The sequence below is a fragment of the Tursiops truncatus genome, chromosome 15 (genome assembly GCF_011762595.2).
Source record: "Tursiops truncatus isolate mTurTru1 chromosome 15, mTurTru1.mat.Y, whole genome shotgun sequence".
In the NCBI taxonomy this organism is placed as follows: domain Eukaryota; kingdom Metazoa; phylum Chordata; class Mammalia; order Artiodactyla; family Delphinidae; genus Tursiops; species Tursiops truncatus.
Window position 1 is genome coordinate 71,192,815 of NC_047048.1, and position 17,167 is coordinate 71,209,981.

At 42.3% G+C, this 17,167-nt stretch overlaps 1 protein-coding gene across 8 annotated transcripts in view; it reads left to right on the top strand.

Moving 5' to 3' along the window:
- STK4 (serine/threonine kinase 4) overlaps positions 1 to 17,167 on the top strand; it is a 127,552-nt gene that overhangs the window by 64,121 nt on the left and 46,264 nt on the right. The window contains exon 11 of one of the 8 annotated variants that reach the window (XM_033841237.2): positions 7,418 to 7,670. The exons of the other annotated variants lie outside the window; for them this stretch is intronic. Within the exon in view, the coding sequence (XP_033697128.1) occupies positions 7,418 to 7,501 (84 nt within the window). The 3' untranslated portion in view covers positions 7,502 to 7,670. Of the gene's footprint in view, positions 1 to 7,417; positions 7,671 to 17,167 lie in introns of those variants that run through there. 8 annotated transcript variants of the gene reach the window in all.

The window sequence follows — 17,167 nt, forward strand, 5'->3', positions numbered from 1 at the left end:
TAAGAACACTTTGAGTTTTGACCAACTATAACCTCTGTGAAAACAAAGGTATCAATTGTAGAGGAGTCTTAATGGCTACAGCAAACACTTGATATGCCCTCTGGTGATATCTCTGTCACAAAGTGCCTATCGGTCTCTTTCAGGCACTTATTCCCGAAATTTTCCCCCCTCATACCCTGTTATCTATTCAATATTAGTTTTTCTGTAAATTTACTCTTCTTACCTTAGTGGTAGACATTGAATATTTTTAGTAATCTTTTTTATTAATTTTTTTTTAAAAATTTATACAATTTTTAAAGGTTCTACTTCATTTACAGTTATTAAAATATTGGCTGTATTCCCTGTGTTTTACAATACATCCTTGTAGCCTGTCTTACACCCAGATAGTTTGTACCTCCCACTCCAGTAATCTTCATATTGCTTGCTCGTTATCTTGTCTTCTTTTCCCTCCCACCTTCTGTATTTATTTTATTATTATTATTTGTGTGTGTGTGATAAGAACTCTTTATTAACATAAGAGCGACCCTACTGGCAAATTTTTACGTATATACAATACACGATTGTTTGCTGTAAGCACCGTGCAGCATGGTAGATCTCTAAGACTTATTCATCTTGTATCCCTGAACTTGGTACCCTCTGACTAATACCTCCCCATTTCACCATTTGTCTTATTTTAAATTTTACTGGCAGGGACACTTGCTCTTTTCAAGTTGTAGAATTTGAGAAGAACTGATGAAAATAGCAGTTACTGGGTGCTAACCGTGTGTTGGGTTCCTGCAGAAGTCTTGTCCCGTTTGCTTCTCACAGCATCCTGGCGCAGAAGCTCCCACTCGTTGACAGAGAGGCTCAGAGACTCTGACTTACGGGTACCCGCCCGCCCATCCCCCCACGGCACGTGATTCATGGGTGACGAAGCTAGGCTTTCGATTTAAGTTTTCTGATGGTCAAGACCATAGTTTTTCTCAGAATAACATGCTTCTGTGGTGAGAAGTGTCACACACGTGCTGATGGTGAGTGATCATCTGATTCAGGGGCTGAATTGTCTTTCCCTGAGGGGCCCAGCACTTGGCAAATCGCCGTGGTACACAGGTACTCAGAATGTGTCATCTGATTACGTTGTTCGAACCCGTTGTGCCTTCTCTGACAACCTTTCCAAATCTCTTCACATTTTCTTCCTGTGATATCCATTCATCCGTGTGTATAGGAGCATGTTAATCACCTTGCAAAATTGTTAGATGTGAAATTTAAGTTTTGTTCCCCTTCTGTAGTACGTGTTAGTAGAAAACATTGATTGGAACAGCAGTGTGGGGAATCCCCTAGATCAGCGTTGGATGAAGAATGCAAAGCATCTAGCAAAGTGCCTGGCATTCCTGCTCTACAATTAATATGTTGGTTCCTTTCAGAGCGAGAGCTTGGATATCATTAAAGAGAGCAGTGGGCTGGTAATCAGATCTCGGTTCTGATAGTAACTAGCTTTGTGTCCTTACGCAAGCCACCTAATCTTTCTGGGGCTCTCGTTTTTTCATCTACTAAGTAAAAGTGAGATGAAAAAGTCTTCAAGAGCCCTCAAGTTCTCTCAGCCTTTGTTCACTAATCTTTAAAATGGAAACAATGCATACCTGTCAGAGGGTTTATTTGAGCTGGAAAGAGATAGCCTGTGTAAAGCACATAAAAGATGCTCAGTATATGGAATTTTTTTTTTTCCTCTGTCCTTTTACAATGTGGGGAGGTGCTCTGGACACCCTGGAGACCAAAATGAGCACAGGAGGCAGGATAACATGCTGACCGAGAGCCAGACACACCTGGATTCAGTCCTGGCTTCACTGTTGAGGGGATCTTTAACTCTAGGCCAGTCCCTTAACCTAGAATGAAGATACTAATCATACTTACCTCGGACTTATTGAGAAGATTAAATTAGAAAAGGCTTTTAAAGTGTTTAACAGAGTGCCTGACCCATAGTAGGCATTTGGTAAATTTTGTATTCGTGTGTAAGACAGGTGGGAGAGATGAACTACCAGGGCAAAAGAGTTAAAAATGACGAGGTAGGTCGCCCCAGACAAGAGAGGCAGGAAGCAAGCCCAAAGCTCATTTCACAGCTCTGTCGAGGGCCCTGCTGCTGTGGCTCCCCCCTCCTAGTTAAGTGGTGTTTGCTTCAAAGTATTTATTTAACACCTGAAATGAGCTTAATTCTGTTGAGGCTTTCTTGTTCATGGGGTTTAAATATCAAACTTACTGATTCCTACAGACGTTGTGTGTTTTCTCTGGTGAGATTTCTCCCCTTCTGTGCCTACCTGGGAGCTGTAGGACCTGGAAAGTCCTCACATCGGCGTTCTTTTTCAAAACAGTTTTGATCCGGATGGGTGTGCTTGTTGGTATAAAATAGCTCGTGTGTGTGTGTGTGTGTGTGTGTGTGTGTGTGTGTGTGTGTGTGTGTGTGTGTGAAAGAGAGAGAGAGAAAGAGAAAATGAGATGAGAAAGACGCAAGACAGACCAATAGAGAGCCATTATCTGGGAGCCATCACCTGTCGAGTGCTCCTGCCTGTATAGCTGAATTTGCATTGCACACATCGGATTAAAGGGTGGCCAGCTGCTGGAAGAAGAGCAAACTCGTATCTACTTTTTTTTTTTTTTTTGCGGTACGCGGGCCTCTCACCATTGTGGCCTCTCCCGTTGCGGAGCACAGGCTCCGGACGCGCAGGCTCAGTGGCCATGGCTCATGGGCCCAGCCGCTCTGCGGCATGTGGGATCCTCCCAGACCGGGGCACGAACCCGTGTCCCCTGCATCAGCAGGCAAATATGGATGTATCCCTTTTAAAAATCTTATCTATATTCCTTTTTTTAAAACTAGACTTTTTATTTTGAGATAACTATAGATTCACATGTAGTTGTAAGAAATAATACAGAGAGATCCTGTGTACTCTATACCCAGTTGCCCCATTGGTAACATCTTGCAAAATCATAGCATAGTTTCACAACCAGGATATTGACATTCATCCGTCAAGAGTGAAAGAACAGTTCCATCACCACAAGGATTCCTCCTGTTGGCTTTTATAGGTACACCCTCCCACCCCATTTCCTAACACGTGGCAACGACAAATCTGTTCTCCATTTGGTGTATCTGAGAGTTTAAAAAATCTTGGGGGAGCAGTGTCTAAAATGAAGTAAATCGAGGAATTGGTTGTCTTCTCCCAAGTGTTAATATTCCCAGATATGGCAGGACCAAGCATAAAGTTGTTTTCACTGGGAAGAAATGTTCCATTCCAGATTCAGATGGACATTTTCTACTTTTGACATGCTGCTGAGACTGTAATTATAAACTACAACCATTCTAGGATGGATTTAAACCAGTTCCTGGGATGAATTAAGACCTTGTGATAAAATACCATATATCATCTGTCACATTATCTGTGGCAACCCTTCTCTGGCCAGATTGGTTAATGAGGGCAACAGCTGCCCAGAAGTTTATTGCTGAAGGAATGCTTAACAGTGGTACTGTGAGCTCAGCACTTTATGCGAGAATTTTCAGAAATCGCGCTTGAGTTCCCGGAATTTGATCAGTTTTACGTACAGTTATATAGAAGGTATGTGATTTGGAGGAGTTTGCCTTCTTTCATTCGCACGACCTCTCCTCCCATCTCAGTTTTTTTCTTGTGGAAAATGAAAATCCCACGGGATAAGCCTTATTCCCTGACTACTGGCCTTCCACCCATCCGTGCCTTCCCCTTCTCCTGGCTACCTTCTGTTCCTGGGCCTGTTCAACGAGGCAGAATGACCGTAGCCTCAAGGAAACGTGTAGACTAGATGACCTTTAAGGTTCTGTCTTATCCTGGGAGCCAGTGATGCTGCATCAATGAACTCTTCTGTAGCTCCTCCAGTGTGACGGGTAGGTGAGCATCCCACATTCACAGTGAGGGGAGAGACCAGGCTGTAGGATGTACCCCGTGGCCGTGGATTACACATCTAACCCTGAGGGGCCATGGGGACTGGGGAAAGGAGAGCCAGTTTGGCTGTGGCACACATAATTTTTACAATTTGAATTACCGAAAAGGGTCTGAGCTCTCCAGTTCACCACGGACTGCACCACTTCCTGTTTCCCTGTATCAAAACTGGCCCATTGAGCTCATTTACCTTGCCTGTGCCGGCCCCTAAAAACAGCTGCGTTTATGACCTCTGATTTAAGCAATCCCCAAATCGTGGACCTTTAGGTGGCTTCCGGCTTTTTAATATTAAACATTGTTGGGCTTCCCTGGTGGCGCAGTGGTTGAGAGTCCGCCTGCCGATGCAGGGGACGCGGGTTCGTGCCCCGATCCGGGAAGATCCCACATGCCGCAGAACGGCTGGGCCCGTGAGTCATGGCCACTGAGCCTGCGCGTCCAGAGCCTGTGCTCCTCAACGGGAGAGGCCACAACAGTGAGAGGCCCGCATACCGCAAAAAAAAAAAACCCACAAAAAAAAAAAACAAAAAAAAAAATATTAAACATTGTTTTAATGAACCACCTTTGCACAATACATATGTCCTTAGAGTTAATCCCTGCAAGAACACTTGGGTCAAACTTTGGGTCAAATTTAAGACTGTGATACCGATGGTCAAATCCCCCTGTCGTTTTGGTGTCTGAATTGTCAGTTTGTGTTATTTATCTAATTATCCTTGGAATTCTTATTTTCCTATTGATTTCAAAGAGTTCTTCATATATCAAGTGAGATTATGAACCTTTAAAGATATTTTCCCAGTTTTTAAAAACTTTATATAACGTGTCTAACTGTCCAGGTAGTTTTAGTTTTATGTGTTTTGATTTAGCAGCTTTTCCTCTATGGTTTCTGGAACTTAATGCCATGTTTAGAAGTTTTTCAGATCCCAACATTATAAAAATATTAACCCTTACTTTCTTTTAGAATGTTTCTTTTTTTTTCATTTTCATTATTTATCCTCTCTGGAATGTGTCTTGGTGTAAAGAGTAAGGTTGCAATCCAGCTTCATCTTTTTCTAAACAGTTAGCCAATTTTACCTCCAACCAATGATTTTTAATATACCTGGTGAATTTGGAATCACCAAATCTCGAAGGCTTCTAATATTTAAAAGTGGCTTGTTTTTACAGGTAGCAAGTTTCCACTTCAAACTTTGAGTTTAAATATTTTTCTGCTTTTACAACCTCTGGAAAGGAGCTGTGAACAGAACACCAGATTGGTTTTGGCATTAACTTTAAAGCATCTCAAATAGGCTGATTCTACAGAATTTGATCCAAAGCTTTTCTATGCCTTGATGCTTTTTTTGCCAAGCAAAAATGATTATTTCTGACCAAAAGGCCTTCAGTGCTGGACTGAAAAAGGAGTCAGGGGTCCTCTTAGGCTGGTTGCAGGTTATATAATTTGGCATCAAGTACAGTGCTTTTTCTTTTTCTCCTAAGTTTCTTTCGATAGCCTCCAATGGTCAGTGATCCTTGTTGCCGGGGACTTTATATCTGGGGGGCAAATTCAGACCCTCTCTAAGTCCTAGTAATTATAACTTTAAAATGCTTTTATTTTTTTCTTGGAAGTTTGATGAATAGGTATCTGAGGTCTTTCTTTGACAGTGATTCCCAGCTTTCTCTTGTATTGTAGAATTTAGCTGTGGGTTGAATTTGTTGTGATGGTATATTTTCACCTGCAATGATGATTCACTCTTTCACATCGGTTCTCTTTATAGCTTTAATTAGAAATGCTTTTAGTTCTTGTAGTTTGAAACTTACTTGAGTATCTTAGTGTCTTGGCAGGTTCCTCCTTTGTAGTCATAGTCTCCTAAATTATGATAGTGTCTTTTAAAGATTTTATCATCGATGCTTGTTTTTAGGTTCACCTTGCAGGCAAAAAGGCAGATTCTGCTGCTGTGGTCGAAAGACAGTGTAGGTCTGGGTTAAAACCACCAGTCTTAGAGAAGAAAATTTCTTCTACTGTTCCTCCACCCCCAGCAATAATCACAGTTCACATTTTAAAGTATTTGTTTCCATATTTCTCATACTTAAATTGTACACAGCTGAGATCATTCTGTATATATAATATGGCATCTTGATTTTTTTTTTCACTTAACATATCAGACATTTTCTCATATCATTAGAAACACCTATAAAATTATCATTCTGATGGTTACGTAATAGTCCATCACATCATGTTATTATTATTTTTTTTGCTGCATTGGGTTTTTGTTGCTGCGTGCGGGCTTTCTCTAGTTGTGGTGAGCAGGGGCTACTCTTCGTTGCGGTGCGCGGGCTTCTCAACTGCTGTGGCTTCTCTTGTTGCGGAGCAAGGGCTCTAGGCACATGGGCTTCAGTAGTTGTGGCATGTGGGCTCAGTAGTTGTGGCTCGCAGGCTCTAGAGCACAGGCTCAGTAGTTGTGGCGCGTGGGCTTAGTTGCTCTGCAGCATGTGGGATCTTCCTGGACCAGGGCTGGAACCTGTGTCCCCTGCATTGGCAGGCAGATTCTTAACCACTGTGCCACCAGGGAAGCCCCACATCATGTTATTTTGATTGACTTCCTCATTCTCCTTTTATTTGGTGTTTGGTATTGGGAGCTTTTTTGGTTGGAGCGAGGTTGCTCTGAGATCATTCACACTTACTAAGCCAGGCTTTCTCTTCTTGTCAGTGAGAGGTTTAGGAGTTGAGGCTTTGTGTTTGCTTTTTTTGTTTTGTTTTTTCATTAACTTTATTTTTTTTTACTCTTTTTATGTATAATTTTATTTATTTTTAATTTTAAAATTTTTTTAACATCCTTATTGGAGTATAATTGCTTTACAATGGTGTGTTAGTTTCTGCTTTATAACAAATTGAATCAGCTATACATATATCCCCATATCTCCTGCCTCTTGCGTCTCCCTCCCACACCCGCTATCCCACCCCTCTAGGTGGACACAAAGCACCAAGCTGATCTCCTATGTGCTATGTGGCTGCTTCCCACTAGCTAGCTGGGACATATATACAGTACCAAATGTGTTTGCTTTGTTGTTGGTATTTCATCTGTGGAGTGTGTGAATGAAGCCAGGATTTTAAACCTCAGATGCTACTCTCTCTGTCTCTGGCCACCATCTTTCCATCCTGGACTAACTCCATGCTTGTTTACTTGTTAACCTTTCTTTGATGAGTTTCTTTTCATAATCCTGTGCTGGAAGAAAGGTGAATGGAGACCATGATTAGTACTCTGGTCTCCGATGCTGCAGTGCCTTGTGAGTACCCAGGAGCCAGCCAGGATAAACACCAGTTGCACATTAATGGTCTTTACTAGGGTAACCACGCCGAGTGGTTCCTGGTGAGAAGACTGTCCTAAATTGTTCCTGACAAGGTATACTGTTTTTGTTTCAGATTTCTTATTTTTCCTGTAAAGCCGGGCTTTGAGGCTGAATTAATTTGTACTTGGGAATATAATGAGATCTTGTACTTTTACTGTCAGAAAACCAGCCAAGAATATCAGTCAGAAAAAGAAATATGTATCCAGAATTGCCAGGGCAACCTGCTGTTTAGATATGCTTTCTGAGAAACCACATGGCAGATGAATGTCGTCTTTGTCCCGAGCCACAGCAGCCTTGTTCTGCTGGGGAATCGAGCAGCCAAGGGAGGCTTGGATTTTAACTCAGTTATTGAAATGACACCAAGAACAAGGCTTTAGTGCCGCAGCGCGTGACCCCAGAGGGTTGTTTAGAGCGATATCAGCCTGTGTGAGCTTGACACTGGTTTTCATTGCCTTTGTTTGGTTCTGAGGCAACCTGATCTGTGGCTGCTTGGCTCCTTCTTTCAAGTACATTCTTCATGGCCGGTTACTCTCTGTTTTTACAGTGTAGGATGGTTTTTAGCTCAACCACATGGTGAGCCAGAGAACAGAGTCCATACCATGGGTTTTGTGAATTTGGGTAGCAGCAGTGTGAATAGGAGTAAGAAATAATTTAGATCTGGATGGCTTAGAACAGAAGAGCAGAGGGACTTCCTTGGTGGTCCAGTGGTTAAGACTCCACACTCCCAATGCAGGGGGCCTGGGTTTGATCCCTGGTCAGGGAACTAGATCCCACATGCCGCGACTAGAGAGCCCGTGTGCCACAACTAAGACCCGGTGCAGCCAAATAAATAAATAAACATTAAAAAAAAAAAGAACAGATGAGCAGAAACGGATCCTAAGACCTGCAAGCAGTATCTTGACAGCTCAGGTCCTAGGAAGGGCTGTCCCGAGGTCACTTCCACCTGGCTTCACTGAAAGCACAGGTAACAAATGGCCTATGTCTTGAATTCCTAGAAGCCATCGCCTCTCTCAATAAGCTCTCGTGGCATTGTGTCAGTCAGAGTGCTGGGCTTTCAGAATGGACAGGGGCCTTAAAGGGTGTGTGTTCTAGTCCTGCTGCGTCTCCAACAAGAGACATCGTCCAGCGTTTTCTTGACCACTTCTGGTCATCTCTGAGAAGGGGGGATTCCACAGCTGGGAAATAGTACATACCGCTGCTTTCAAAGGTCTGCCTGAAGATACTTTGTTTTCTGATTTCAGCCAAAATTTGTCCTTAGGGATCTTCTACCCTCATGTTTATTTTGATTATTCCTCACAGAAACTTTCCAGAAGGTTAGTTGGGATTATCTAGCTTTTCCATTTCACAGACGGAGACAGAGTACATTATCCTGCAGACCTCAAATTCTCCATCTAAAGAATCAGGTTAACAATTAGAGCTGTAAGAGTTAATGAAGAGCAAATGAGATAATACACAAAAAGTACTCGATGTAGTGACCTGCTAATAGTGAGTAATAAATGTTGGGTTGGTTTTTTTTGCGGTTCGCGGGCCTCTCACTGCTGTGGCCTCTCCCGTTGTGGAGCACAGGCTCCGGACGCGCAGGCTCAGTGGCCATGGCTCACGGGCCCAGCTGCTCCGCGGCATGTGGGATCTTCCTGGACCGGGGCACAAACCTGTGTCCCCTGCATCAGCAGGCGGACTCTCAACCACTGAGCCACCAAGGAAGCCCAATACATGTTTTTAAAATGCTGGCTTATATTATCGTAATTGTAACTATAATCATTATACAACAAGTTCCTTAAATCCTACCCTCTCACCAAGGCAACCCCAGGGGGGGCTTCTGCTTATCCTTCTGTCCTACCTTTCTGTATGCTTTCTTGATTTACCAGGAATAGCATTGTTAGTATTATAAGAAGGTGGGATTAGTATTATAACAATGGTTCTGGCCCCCAGAGATTTCCCTTCTTCTACAGGAGGAAGCTTCAGGAGTTGTATCAGTAGTCTGCCTTGTTGGGAGAACTGGAAATTGAGTTAACTTTTCTTTTTCCTGCTTATGGGGAAGCAACTTTGCTCAGGAATATCATGGTTATCTCTGTGTTCAAAGATTGCTTCATCCTCTGTGTCTCTATTAGTTAAGTATACATTTTTTCCTTTATCCTTGTGGTCCAGATTTCTTAGTCCATCGTCTTTTTGGTTTTCTTCCACGTAAATCTAGGGCTTTTCCCCCCCTAGAAATCTTGATTGCATATAAGTTTTTAAATTTTTTGGCATCAAGTTTTGGATTTTAAAATTTGTAGAATATGTAGTTCCAGCTTGGTTTCATTCCTAGTGTTTGTTTCTTGTTTTTTTTTTCTTTATCAAATTTATCAGAAGTTTTCTGGGCTTTTTTGTTTTGTTTTGTTTAGTCATTTGAAAGATTCAGCTTTTGGTTTTATTGATCCTTGCCCTTGAGCATTAGCTTTTGAATTCATAAATGTATATTACCTTTATCTACTTTCTTTGGGTTTATTCTGGGTTTTTTCCTTCTCTAATTGGATAATTAAGCTTAATAATTTTAAATCGTCTCTCTTTTCTAATCTATGCATGTAAGGCTCTAAAATTCCCTTTAAGTATTACTTGAACTACCTTCCACAATTTTTTATATGTAGTTTTTGCTTTATAAAGTCAAGTTTATTGAGGTTAAATTTATATACCGTAAAATTGGCTTATTAAATTAGTGTACAGTTTGCTGAGTTGTGACGGATGTGTACAGTTGTGTAAACACAACCATAATGAGGATATAGAACATTTCCATCACCCCCAAGAGTTCCCTCATGCTGTTTTTTGTTCTGCTAGTTTTTTCTTTTCTACGATGTCTGTGCATGGAGTCAGTCGTTCAGGGCATACTCTTCTGTGGAGGGTTCTTTCAGTTAGTGTGCTGTCTTGCGGTTCATCGGTGTTGTCGCATGTACCTGGAGTTGTTCCTTTGACTGCTGAGTAGTTTCGATTGTTTGGCTAAACCACAATTTGTTTATCTAGTCACCATTAGTACAGGTTTCAGTGGGAGGAAATAAGAGTATTTTAATCCTACACTTGGGCTGTAAATAAACATTCTCGACTATTCTGCATTTGAAATTGCCTGGGCATTTTTCAAATTGAAATTTTTCTTCGGGGTTTGGCATTTTGGACGTTTTTCCATTAGTGGGCAAGCACGTGCTCGTGTGTGTCCTCACCGGCACCCTGTCTCCCTGTAGCAGTCTGGGTCCAGTCAGGAGATACAAACCACAATGTAGGTTAAACGGGGGAGGTTTACTACAAGGAGTTATTAATCTAAAAAAAGACAGAAATAGAACAGAGTCACAGATACAGAAAACACACATGGTTACCGGGGGAAAGTGGGGGGGAGGGATAAACTGGGAGATTGGGATTGACACATACACACTACTATATGTAAAACAGATAACTAATAAGGACCTACTGTATAGCACAAGGAACTCTACTCAGTACTCTATAATGGCCTAAAAAAGAGTGGATATATGTATACATATAACTGAGTCACTTGGCTGTACACCTGAAACTAACACAACATTGTAAATCAACTATCCTCCAATAAAAATTAAAAAAAAAATACAAGGAGTTATTACCTATGATACAAGAGGAGCTGTAAGGTATAGGGAAACTCTCTATGGTTCCCTAGGGCTGACGGAGTGTCCCCAAGGAAGGATAAACTACCAGGGGTTCAGACTTCAATAGAGGAGGTGGGGTTCAGCCCGTGGCCTAGCAGAGGAGTTTGCTGGTTTGGCCAGACCTGAGCTGGCCCAAAGGCTCTGGGCAGACCATGGGCATCCATGGCCCTCTGGAGTGCAGGCAAGGAGCAGGCAAGGAGGGGCCAGTTCCATGGACGTGCATGGAGGGTCTGGGTACCGGTGGGGCCAGGAGACCTTCAGAGCCTGCAAACCTCGTGGGAGCTCTGGTGTCCACGTCGACAGGACTGCTGAAACGTTATTACCAGGCTGAGGCTGCAAAGTCACACAGGAACCAGGTTCTGGGCCGTGGCTGGGCCACACGCCACCAACTGTCCTCACATCCACACTGCTGGCCCCAGTGCTGGACGCTCAGGGGAGCTGCCTCCTCCCTGCACTGTCCCCCCAGCCTGTCCTGAGAAAAACATCACGTACACTTCAAAGGAGAAGCACTCAACATGCATGTTTATCACAGAGCATTACACAGAGAAGGGTGCACTCAGAGCTGAGAGGTAATAAATTGGTAACTGATACACTCTCCCTGTTCTTTTTAAAAGAAATACTATCAAGTCAAAAGCAGTACTAACTATATACTTGTGCTATTAAGAGTCAGATATACTTGTGCTATGAACAGTCAGACATTTCACAAGGGGAAAGGTTTTAAGAAAATTAGAACTTATAAAGACTATGTTTATAGACAGATATAAACATCATCTTAATCATGAAATATACCTTCCCATGGTATATTACCGTATACATCGTCTTATTATCACCATTCTCCCCTCTCCCTGTCATTATAGTTTCCAAATTTTATGCCAGACCCCAGGTCGAAGACAGTTTCTTTCTTCATGATGCTTGCTCACTATAGAAAACATATAGGATACAAATTGTAAAGAACAGTTTCATACCAGAGAAGCTCAGTGTTTTTAACTCTGAGCTCGGATGAGCTTACTACTGCTAGGAATGTGGTGATCATTGTTCCTGAGCCAAAAAACTAGGACACATGGTCTTTACAAAGAATGTTTTCTGGTTTGTGAATTGATACACATTTGAAAAGTATTACCATGGCATAAATTAAATCACATTTGATTATTCATACTGATTAAACATTGGTTGAAAAGAATAAAGAACTATCTCAAAGTATCTAGGACACATACATATTAATGCTTTTATTTTTCTAAGTTTCTTTAAAAAAGATGACTTTATACAGAAGTCTTAAATCAGAAAAAGAAAAGGAAAATGGTAAAAATCCATATTTAGCAGTTTTGTGGTTTGGGCAGAGTAAGTCTGACACACCCCTCTATCTAGACCTAATTTTTTCTTTTTGACACTGTAAGGAATTTAGGTCCCAAAACTTGATGGCCATTGCAGAAAGATGCTGACATGCCTTGCAGATAGAACTTACCTGCTTTTGCTGCAGATTTTTTTTTTTTTCTCAAAGGCTATTGTGAGAATACTTCTCTTGGGGTACTTAGGTTGTAAATCTCTGAGCCTTCATTACATGGGAGTGCCCAGCAGTAAGGCTTATAGAGGTTTTATATGCTTTCCAGAAATCGAGTGCTGTTCATTACTCAGAGAGTTTGTACTTTCCTTCTTGACTAGTTTTCTGTAAACGTTTTGTTCTTTTAGTGTATTTAGACTGGATCCTATTTATGTTTGAAGATACCTTTTAATACTACCTTTATTAAATAAAGTGAGATTAATTTGTATTTCAGCCTTCCGATTTTGCTTGGGATTCTTTGGGCTTCTTCTTATTTGGTAAGATAAGGGAGAAAATAGCCTGGACTTTTTGTTACCTTGGAAATTTCCAGCCCAAGAAAGTGTGCAAAGGCACAACTTATAGGGATTCTTGTGTGATTAGCTAGCCCTTTTCCCGAATTATTCAACTACATTAAAACTGCAGCTTGGTGCAGTTGGTGTTTTAGGTTTTCATATCCTCTGAAAGATTAATATCCCGCAAGAACGATGATACTGTTGATGTCTCCCTTTAGTGCTTTCACATATCGGGAGCATCATATTCAGCTCTATTCCTCTACTTTGCCTCCTTTAGACATTGACAGTTCTTTTAGGACGTTTAATTATTCTAGGAGGCTATGTGTTTGCTAACTTCCTGAAAATTTTCCTCTCATAGTTTGGCTTCCTTAAGTGTGAGATCTATAAACCAATTTAGAGCTACTCTTAAAATAGAATTTTTCTTACAGAGCAATCAGCAGCAGTCAAGACCAGCGTGGATTTTCCTGTCCCTTCTCCCTTGTAACTTTATTGCAGTCATTACACTGGTCGAGCCGTTCATTTGACTTTGGCACGCATGAGTCAGTTTGGAATAACTGACATAACCTTATTTAACACACTTATATTATGCTTATTTATTGATTACATATTTTCAAAGCTTCCGAAAAGCCCGGTGTCTTACTAGTCATTGAGGGAAGCCAATAAAAAGTCAGTATCATTTTCAAGCAAAGGCTTCAAGATTGAAGGATCTATTTCTTTATTAAATATTCATTGAGAACTGTTTTCTGCTGTCCTGACTCTCTGAAAATATATTAAAGGTAGTTCCTACTCTTAAATAGCTCCCACTTTAGTAAAAGGAAAAGGGAGCTGGGGAGAGAGAGGAGTGGGAGCTTGAGCGGGGCTGCAGGGTCGAATGGGCATCTCCTAATCCGAAGACAGGGAGGATTCTGTTCTGCAGAAGCATGGAGGCATGAAAAACCATGGAATTGGAAACCCAATGGAAAAATGACATTGGAAAACCATGGAAAAAACCCAAAGGAATTTTGAGTAGCTATTAGTGATATTGATAAGTGAACTTGTAAATCCTTTCATTTACTTAACCTAATTTTATTAGCTCCCTGTACCTCATATGTGATAGTTACTTAAAATAACAAGATTTGCATTTCATTTTTGAAAATTCTACAATTCAGACTTTCCCTGAATTAGAGTGAGTACCCCTTCTTTGCACTATAAATATATAAAAAGGCAAGCTCTTTCTCTCAGAGACTCTGACCACAGAGATACTTCCTTCTCTCAACTGTAGTACATGTTGCCTTGACACAGAGTTGGCTTGGCTTTGCACTCAGACATGCAAGAGCTCATATCCTAACCCAGCCACTTACATTTGCTGGCTCTGGGGTCAGGGGAACAATTCCTGTATCTCTCTAAGTCTCAGTTTCCATCTCTGTAAAATGGGTACCACTACTTATTTCGTGGACTCTTCTGAGGATTACATGAGATGATGCATGTAAAGTGCTGAGCACAATGCCTATCTCGCACATAGCACTCAGTTCAGAGTAGCTCTAATTAGCAGTCATTGGGCACTTAGTAATGCCTCATACTGTAGCTTGGTTTCATGACTTATCTACCTCTAGTGTGAAAGGACCCTGCCATACCCTTTCTGTCCCATACACACCCTTACTTGGCCCACACGCCTCAATCATCCCTACTCCTGCCCAGTTCAGGCCAAGCACAGGTGTCTGACAGAGCCAGTACTCGCTAAAGATGTAATGTTAAATATTAGCAGTGCAATGCCTCTTGAGGTCCATTATTCTTTTATATTTGGGGTATGAAATTTCTTTTTGGGTTCTTGCTGTGGAAAGCCAGAATCATGATTGCAGTGAAAAATCTGGGTTTCGTCAAAACTTGACTATCTTTGGCCAACGGCTATTATAAAACTCACAGACAAAACCAAACTGAAACAACAACAAAAAGCAGGTGCCTTGTGATTTTCAGAGTAAGTTGTAAAAGTTCACGCCAGAACAGAGTTGGAGTAAATTCTAAGCATGTGAAAGTACTTCTTCAAAAATTCATTTTGTCACAGAAGTTCAAGGATGACTTTCAGTAAATCACAAATAACCAAGAGAATGCAAGTACTATTCTTTCTTTCCCCCTTCCTTCCTTCCCTTCTTTTTTTTATTATGTTTTATCTCCATAGAGTTTGCTTTGTTTTATTTATTTATTTATTTATTTATTTATGGCTGCGTTGGGTCTTCGTTGCTGCGCGCGGGCTTTCTCTAGTTGCAGTGAGCGGGGTCTACTCTTCGTTGTGGTGCACGGGCTTCTCATGGCGGTGGCTTCTCTTGTTGCAGAGCATGGACTGTAGGTACGTGGGCTTCAGCAGTTGTGGCGCGTGAGCTCAGTAGTTGTGGCTCACGGGCTCTAGAGCACAGGCTCAGTAGCTGTGGCGCATGGACCTAGTTGCTCCGAGGCATGTGGGATCTTCCCAGATCAGGGTTCGAACCCGTGTCCCCTGCATTGGCAGGCGGATTCTTAACCACTGCGCCACCAGGGGAGTCCCCTTCCTTTCCTTCTTCCTCCCTTCCTTCCTTCCTTCCTCCCTTCCTCCCTCCCTCCCTTCCTTCCTTCCGTTCTCCCTCCCTCCCTCCCTCCCATCCTTCCTTTCTTTCTTTCTTTTCTCTCCTTCCCTCCTTCTCTCTTTCTCTCTCTCTCTTTCTCTATCTCTCTCCTTCTCTCTCTCTTTCCCTCTCGCTCTCTTTTGCTGCACCACTTGTGGGATCTTAGCTCCCCAACCAGGGATTGAATCCACACCCTCGGTAGTGAAAGCTCAGAGTCCTAACCATTGGACCGCCAAGGAATTCCCTATTCTTCATATTATAGTAAAACCCCATTATTTAAAGAAAAAAACCCTTTTGCTTTTTGTCTTTTTGTTTATACCATTTATCAAATTACATCTTTCATACGCACACAGACACACACACACATACACACACGATTCATACTGAACCCTCTGGGTAGGGGGCTCTCTGGATGCAGTCTTCAGGTTGTCTGAGGCCAATCTTCTGACCCCTGTTGGAGCTCTTGTCATTATATCACTGTGCCTGCTTGAAGCCAGATGTCTTTGTTTTACCTATGCTTAAAGTCTACATTTCATTCCAGTCATCTTGATAAATATTTTATACACGTGCAGTCATGTTTGCTTTGACTGGAATTCTGGTAACCGTTCCATGTATTGATTTGAAGTTATCATAAGCTCAGAATAGGATTGAAGTAATAATTCACTGATAACAGTTTTGCCACTTTTCTTCCTTATTGGAGAAGCATGAGGAAGAGTTTATAAGGGACTGATGGAAACATGATTTGGCATGACCACAATTTGAATCAGAGGAAATCTCTCATTAAAATTCTCACAAGGCTTATTTAAGGAGCAAGATCTTTTGAAATCGAGTAATCTAGTGCTTACTTAATCCACACCAGCTGTGATTTGGGTGCAGCGTCCTTGCTTTTCTGCTTGGCTATCCTCTCACTCATCTGCTAAGAGGTGACTGCATCACTGGAGAGTCTTATCTTACTGGAGTCACCTCTCCCCAGTCTTGAATCCACCCCTAGATAAAGATAAGGTCACATCAAGAAAGGGAACGTATTTTTTTTTTTTTTTTTTTTTTGCGGGTACGCGGGCCTCTCACTGTTGTGGCCTCTTCCGTTGCGGAGCACAGGCTCTGGACGCGCAGGCTCAGCGGCCATGGCTCACGGGCCCAGCCACTCTGCGGCATGTGGGATCTTCCCGGACCGGGGCACGAACCCATGTACCCTGCATCGGCAGGCGGACTCTCAACCACTGCGCCACCAGGGAAGCCCAGGAACGTTTCTTTGGTGGAACTAAATCCATGTCTTAGATGCCTTTTGCCTGACCTTTATATGTTTTCTCTGTTGCGCTTTTGCTAACCTTCTAGTGGCGGGTGGTAAAGGAATGGGGTGGCCTGCTGGTAGTTTCGCCTCTATCAAGCTTCCTTGTCATCTTGCTAAATTCCAAAGGTGTGTTCGTTCTTGGCTGCAATAAAACATCACCTGTGACAGGGTATCAGCCTGACTTACCTGTCCCGAAGGGATGACGTGTTTGAATTTTATTTATTTATTTATTTATTTATTTATTTGCGGTACGTGGGCCTCTCACTGTTGTGGCCTCTCCCGTTGCGGAGCACAGGCTCCGGACGCGCAGGCTCAGCGGCCATGGCTCACGGGCCCAACCGCTCCGCGGCATGTGGGATCTTCCCGGACCGGGGCACGAACCCGCGTCCCCTGCACCGGCAGGCAGACTCTCAACCACTGCACCACCAGGGAAGCCCTGAATTTTTTTTTAGGTACGTATCATGACACCATTCTCATGGTAGACTTCTGAGGTAAGAGTTTCTGGCATCAGCGGAGCAGGACTTTGAAATAGGTCTAAATCCTATACCTTGGATTGTTTGTCCACCATGG